Source organism: Portunus trituberculatus, chromosome 30, assembly GCF_017591435.1.
Source record: "Portunus trituberculatus isolate SZX2019 chromosome 30, ASM1759143v1, whole genome shotgun sequence".
In the NCBI taxonomy this organism is placed as follows: Eukaryota; Metazoa; Arthropoda; class Malacostraca; order Decapoda; family Portunidae; genus Portunus; species Portunus trituberculatus.
The window spans coordinates 2,192,076-2,199,575 of record NC_059284.1 but is presented as its reverse complement, the minus strand read 5'-3'; the positions used below and the strand labels follow the sequence as shown (position 1 = coordinate 2,199,575).

The 7,500-nt window shown below is 38.7% G+C and overlaps 1 protein-coding gene across 1 annotated transcript in view; it reads right to left on the bottom strand.

The window, feature by feature from the left end:
- The window catches only part of LOC123510713, a 10,730-nt gene extending 5,866 nt beyond the window's left edge, over positions 1-4,864 (bottom strand). Inside the window, exon 1 of the mRNA XM_045266047.1 lies at positions 4,769-4,864. Coding sequence (XP_045121982.1) covers positions 4,769-4,864 — 96 coding nt within the window. The remainder of the gene's footprint in view (positions 1-4,768) is intronic.
- Positions 4,865-7,500: the final 2,636 nt, after the last annotated feature.

The window sequence follows — 7,500 nt, the reverse complement described above, 5'->3', positions numbered from 1 at the left end:
TGTCATAATTTTCCCCTGTGGAATTTACGATTTCCCGGACCAGCAGAGGCTAAAATTGTTTGATGCTCGATGAATATATATATATATATATATATATATATATATATATATATATATATATATATATATATATATATATATATATATATATATATATATATATATATACAAAGTGGACAGTACACTGATGGATATTTCTTGGAGACGTAGGTTATCAACAAAAAATGTTAAGGTAGACTTGAAAGGGACAACACAATGACTGCCACTGTCTCAGTACTTTTGGAACATAACCATGGTATGGATGAAAGAAAACTTGAAAGACGCAAATACGAGCACAAACGATATAAACTCACAAGATATAAACTCATTAGAACATAGCTGCATACGTTTTCTAATATTGCTTTAGAATAGTGTGATCCAAGATCTGTAACAGAATCATTATACTTGGAGACGCAAAGTGTATCCTGTGTATCATATATTGCCTAAAACTTGTGAAGGAGTACATCACGCTCTAAGTTATGATTTCAACTACTACGACCAAAGGTGAAGATTTTATCCTTGGAAATAATCCAGAATTTAGTGTGGTATCATTTAATTTACAACAAATCTTCGTTGATAGGTTTTTTCAAAAGCTCTACAAAGTTCTTTTATCAACTATACAACATATATGGATTATTTAATGAGCATTATATTCCATTATTCTCGTGGTAAATGGGAGCAACATGATAACGTCTGGCTAACGAGAGGTGAACGATTATTTAAGAGCTGCTACGCAATCTGAATTTCAAATGTGTGGAAAAAGGTGCAATTGACACCAAATTCAGCGGTAAATTTGATAAAAATATAGCCACGCTTGCAATGATTATCCACCACACTTTTGATATGCCAATCCACGTTGTAAAACGCCGGAGCCAGAGAGAGAGTTTGGAGAGTCCACAGGAAATAGTGATGCACTGGACATTGTTATTTATTCATTAGTGAATGCAGCTCTTCACTTCAACAATTAATATTTTGGGTCCTGTTTTTGTTATTTCTCCTTTACGTTTTAATCTGTGAAGCAATGAAGCTAGTGGCTGTTCGTATATAGGAACTGCGGAACTGCAACACCCCCTATTTCCAATCTGTATTATTGATGGCATTCAGTATATTCAGTATAAAGTCTGTTTTCTTTAATTCTTTCTTTTTTACTTGTACTACATTACATAATCTTTGAGTTTGTCAGTAGCCATCCCCTAGTTTGTGAAAAAAATAAAATGCAAAAGTCCTTATTTAAAATTGAGATTCACAGTTCCGGCAAAGCAGTGTTTGTCGTTTGGCTTTACTAAATGTGCATGCCGGAGATAGCGAGCAGTGTAGCAGGGTGAACTGACTGCCGTGTCGCACGAGCCGCCTGCCCACGGTCTAGATATACAAGGTCTTCCATCCGCGCATCCACGGTCACGGTCACTCATGTGGGCCCCAGGTCGGTGTGATGCAGGGGCCCAGCTAGCCAGTCTGACCCTGACCTCAGTCCGTGTCACACGCGCCCAAGCAACCGTGCGCCAAGCCATAATCTGACCTCGCCATCTTGATACCTATTTTCATTTTCTCTTTATAATGCCCAATAGTTGTGCTGTGTGTTGCTGCCATAATACAAAAGAAAGACAAAACGATATCTATATTGCACTTTTCCATACACTCATTTAACTCATCATGTTAATGACCTCAAATGCCTTGACATCTCCCTCAACTTTTTTTCTACATTAACTTCTGCAACATTCGTGGTCTTAGATCTAATTTTCAATCTGTAGAACACCACCTCTCCTCAACTAAATCTCATCTTCTTTTCCTCACCGAAACACAGCTGTCTGAGGCAACTGACAGTAGCCCCTTCTCTGTCCCCTCCTACTTTCTCTATTCTCATTTTCAATCCAAAGCTGGATGTTGCGTCTATGTACGCAACGACTTAACTTGTTCTCGTGCCCACGCTCTTGAATCTTCCGAGTTTTCCACCATCTGGCTTCGACTTAACAGTCACTCTCATACTAAATTCATCTGTGCTGTTTATCTCTCCCTAACTCTTTTGACTAAAGTAAATTCTTCGACTACTTAACTTCCAAAGTGGAGTACATTCTCTCCCTCTACCCTTTTGCGGAGATTTCCATCCTTGGAGATTTCAATGTTCACCACCAGCTTTGGCTTTCATCTCCCTTCACTGACCATCCTGGTGAATTAGCCTTCAACTTTGCTATCCTCCATAACCTAGAGCAACTGGTGCATCACCCTACCCGTATTCCTGACCGTCTTTGAGACACGCCCAACATTCTTGATCTCTTCCTCACCTCTAATCCTTCTGCTTATGCTGTATCCCTTTCATCTCCGTTGGGCTCCTCTGATCACAATATCATTACTGTATCTTGTCTTATTTGTCCAATCCTTCCACAGGATCCCCCAAAGCCAGTATGGCTTCCGTTAAGGTCGCTCTACTGGTGATCTTCTGGCTTTCCTTACTGAGTCTTGGTCATCCTCTTTTAGAGATTTTGTTGAAACTTTTGCTGTACCGTTAGACATTTCAAAAGCTTTTGATAGAGTCTGGCATAAAGCGTTGATTTCAAAACTGCCCTCCTACGGCTTCTATCCTTCTCTCTGCAACTTTGTCTCAAGTTTCCTTTGTGACCGTTCTATTGCAGGTGTGGTAGACGCCCACTGTTCTTCTCCTAAATCTATCAATATTAGTGTTCCTCAGGTTTCTGTCCTGTCACCCACTCTCTTTTTGTTATTCATTAATGACCTTAAGCAAACTTCTTGCCCTATCCACTCCTATGCTAATGATACCACCCTACATCTTTCCACGTTCTTTCAGAAACGACCAACCCTTCAGGAAGTCAACAGATCACGCAGGGACGCCACAGAATGCCTGACTTTTGATCTTTCTAAGATTTCCGATTGGGGCAGAGAAAATATAGTAGTTTTCAATGCCTCAATTCCTTCATCTATCAACTCGACACAACCTTCCAGACAACTATACCCTCTTCTTCAATGACACTCAACTGTCTCCCTCTTGCACAATGAATATCCTCGGTCTGTCCTTTGCTCACAATCTTAACTGGAAACTTCACATCTCATCTCTTGCTAAAACAGCTTCTATTAAGTTAGGTGTTCTGAGGCATCTCCGCCAGTTTTCCTCAGCCCTCCAACTGCTAACTCTGTACAAGGGCCTTATCCGCCCTGTATGGAGTACTCTTCGCATGTTTGGGGGTTCCAGTCACACAGTTTTACTAGATAGGGTGGAATCAAAGCTTTTCGTCTCCTCAACTCCCCTCCTCTGACTCCTCTTCAGCCTCTTTTTCACCGCCGAAATGTTGCATCTCTTTCTATCTTTTATCGCTATTTTCATGCTAACTGCTCTACTGATCTTCCTAACTGCATGCCTCCGCTCCTCCTGCGGCTTTGCTCAACAAAGTTATCTTCTTCCTCTCATCTCTATTCTGTCCAACTCTGTAATGCAAGAGTTAACCAGTACTCTCAATCATTTATCCCTTTCTCTGGTAAACTCTGGAACTCCCTCCCTGCATCTGTATTTCCGACTTCCTACAACTTGTCTTTTTTTAAGAGGGAGGTATCGAGGCATTTGCTCTCTAATTTTGGTTGACGCTTTACCACTTTTTAGAGAGCCAGCACTCAAGTGATCCTTTTTTTTTATATTTTCTTTTATTTTTTGCCCTTGCCTGGCTCTCTCCCTATATATAAAAAAAAAAAAAAGAATTAGCTCAAAGTAGTTATTTTGGTTCATACGAGCATTCTTAGGCAAAAACACTAATTTTCCAAGACCATAGTAAGAAAAACAATCCCATACCATCAAAGAACCTGGGTGTTTTGGTGTGTGTGTTGTGTAGCATGGATCGTAGCAGTTACTACTGGGTCTGCGGCAATTTCTTGATTTGACTTATTCTCCCTCACAAAGGCACAAGTAACTGAGATTTGGGCCTTATTAATTAGTTTTCTAGGCCCCATAATAGGTACTAACAGGGCAGAATGGTAAGCTCACGCATCCACAAAAAATGGGCGGTGAGGGAGGGCTGAAAGAAAATTCAAATTCAAGCACATGAGCAACAGAGAACGTTGACTGGGGCTCATTTGACGTATATGCGCGGCCGAGCCCAAAATAAGCCAACCAGATGGAAGACTTTGTATAGCTGGACCGTGCGCCTGCCTACCAGACTCTCTCTCTCTCTCTCTCTCTCTCTCTCTCTCTCTCATAATATCTTTATATCTTTACAGTAAGCGCCCGCACTTGGCGAATTAATTAGTCTGGCGAAACTTCCGCCAAATGTGAATTTCGCCAAGCAAGAGTTCTTTATACCATATAAACTGGCTAAGAAATGCCTCAATCAGTCTTTGGTCATTGCCAAAGTCCCTCTTTGTACCACTACAATACCATCTTTCTAGCTGAAATACAACCTTTTGCCTTCACATATTAGAACATGTACAAAACAGATCATTAAACAATAAATAAAGCTAATAAAACATGATATAAAGGTTGTAACTACCGTTTTTTCACCCGTTTTCCTCTCCCACTTTCGTCCTTGTCTCTACCACCATTGTCCTTATCCACACCGGTACTATCTGTTGTGCTAGTAGAGGCCATGTTTTTTTTTTTTTTTTTTTTTTTTGGGGGGCGATAAATTGGCAGAATTCGTTCCCACGCTAGCAGAACAGAGGGTAACACAAACAAAATGGCTAAAGAGGACTGTCACTGAGTTATGATACGTTTAGAAAGAGGTCTGACGTCACCGGGGAGCCGCGTGGTTCGCCGTGCGGGCGCCAAGAGACCGCCAAGTTTGAATTCAAATCGCCAAGTGTACACTCTGTGGTCCATGGCCATCCTACCGCCAAAAGTGAATTTCGCCAAACTGAGATTCGTCAAGTGCTGGGGCTTACTGTACTTTCAAGCATATTTATCGAATTCTCTCTCTCTCTCTCTCTCTCTCTCTCTCTCTCTCTCTAATACTAATGATAATAATAATAATAATAATAATAATAATAATAATGAAAGTATCTCAATAATAATAGTATCTCAAATAATAATAATAGTAATAATAATAACAATAATAATAATATTAATAATATCAATAATAATAGTATGTCAAATAATAACAATAATAATAATGATAATAATAATAATAATAACAATATTGATGATAATGGAAATGATAATAATAATAATAATAATAATAATAATAATAATAATAATAATAATAATAATAACAACGGATAATAAAGAACATAGCAGTAATACCAAGGGGCACAAAACTGACATTTAAAAGAATCAACACTACTAAATTTTTTTCCATTATCGTTATTGCAAATATCAGAATTACCTATCTAACTCTCATTAACATTTCCACCATTAATGTTGCCTTTATAATTAGACACCTACGGCTGTAATTAAGGTTAAGATGTCAAATATACCCAGGCCATAATAGTCCATGCTATGGACTATTTACTTCACGAGGAATGTTTTACTGCTGATTTATTTTTACCAGAGTACATAATTAATAGATCATTCCTAAGTAAAATTTTGACATTATGAAACAGCCAACCGCTGTCCGCCAACATCAATGCCTATTTAATTCGTGGTAACAAATGTAAGTACAGATATTCACCTCACCGCTCTTAGAGCAGGGATGGCCGTCCGGCGCGGGCCTCTTAATGTGTGGCCCCTGTTCACCTAGCAGTAAATAGGTACGGGATGTAACTCGAGGGGTTGTGGCCTCGCTTTCCCGGTGTGTGTTGTGTGTTGTGGTCTCAGTCATACCCGAAGATCGGTCTATGAGCTCTGAGCTCGTTCCGTAATGGGGAAGACTGGCTGGGTGACCAGCAGGCGACCGAGGTGAAGGCTGGCAATTTAAGTTTTTGGGAAAGTCAGGATTGTCCGACCGTATGGGATGAGGAGGTCGTTTTCCTGCAGGCTCGGCGTGCGTTCAACCTTGGAGCGTTATGATACCTTGGGCGACTGAAGTGAGAAACCGGCCATCTGCACAGATGGGAAAATGGTGCACTGTAGTCTGTCGCTAGGTCAGTGCAGAGTCGTCGATCCTGGTATGATAGTGTAAGGAAGTGTTTCTTTTTTTCTGTTTGCATTTGTTGTGTTTAAATTAAACACTGTGTACCATATTATCTAATGTGGTATAAGGTTTAGAATTCAGGTCCGTATCTTTTAAAAACACCCACTTTCTGAAGAACATAAGACGAAAACTGAGACCTTTTTTTAATATCCTTTTTCTTTATTATTCACCATTGAATAATATTATTAGTTGACGAAACATTCGCTAAATATAACCATATATTGAGTAAAGATCATGGATGTAAAAGCCTTGGCACAAAAGAAAAAAATACTTGACTTAATCCTTCATATGCACGCAAAATTTGTGTATGAAGAAAATAAAAAGTCTGCCCTTAAATAATGTTTTTGGATCGAATAAATTAAAGAGAAGGAGATCGCACAGCAGCGGAAGACAGCAGAAAAGAGCTTGGGACAATAATCTAGTTTCATTTTTTTCTATTACTTGATACGATGTTGTTGAAAATGTTAGGATTACATAGAAAAACCATTAAATATAAACAAAGTTCAACTTTGGTTAAAAAATATCTTATTGAATGGAAAGTTTTACTAGCATGATGGAGTGGGCTTTGCCACGGTCTTTCCTCCCTTCACTTGTTTTTCTAGTCTCCGTGCTGCTTGACATTCTACTCATAGCCTGTATCTTTTTTTTTTTTTCTGGAGCACTCCCCCACTAATCTCAGACACGAGCCACCAGTGAATGATGCCCTTCAAGCTACATTTTTCCTCATAATACTGACTGTATGAGGAAGGTAGCTCGGTCCGGGTGATTTTTCTGTATTGGACCTTTCGGCCTTAGGTCATCATTATTTTTGTACTAAAGAAAAAAAAAAAAGTAGGAAATGAGAAACTATTTATTAGGTAGAAGCTGGGCAGCGGGATCCAAGGATGTAATCACTGAGGCAAAATATACTCGCCTTGCGCTCAATAGAAGTTGCTTATACATATTAACAAATCTATGCAATCATATTCTTGCAAAACGAGTGATTTTTTTTTTTTTTTTGGTATTTCATAATGAAAAATGTGAAAGAATTGCACTATCAACTGGAAATTGAGAAATGCAAGAATAAATTGTTTTGTTATATCACCATTTTATACTTAGGCTTGAGAGTTCTTAGCACATGAATACAAAGATTTAAGAATTTCTAGATTGGCACAAGTCTAAAAAGAACTGTAAGAATCTTTGTTAAGACAGCATCTGGGAATCTGATATTTTGTTGCGTACGTCTGTTAGATTTGACAATATTGATAAAGATCATTTCTGTTTACCTTGTTAAATCTGGCATTGATGAAAAGAAATAAAATTCTCTCAAACTTAAGAGGATATGATTTGTGATAGACCAGAGGATTTGCATTCAATTGCTTCAAAAATATCTGAACCCCTGTACATCAATGCA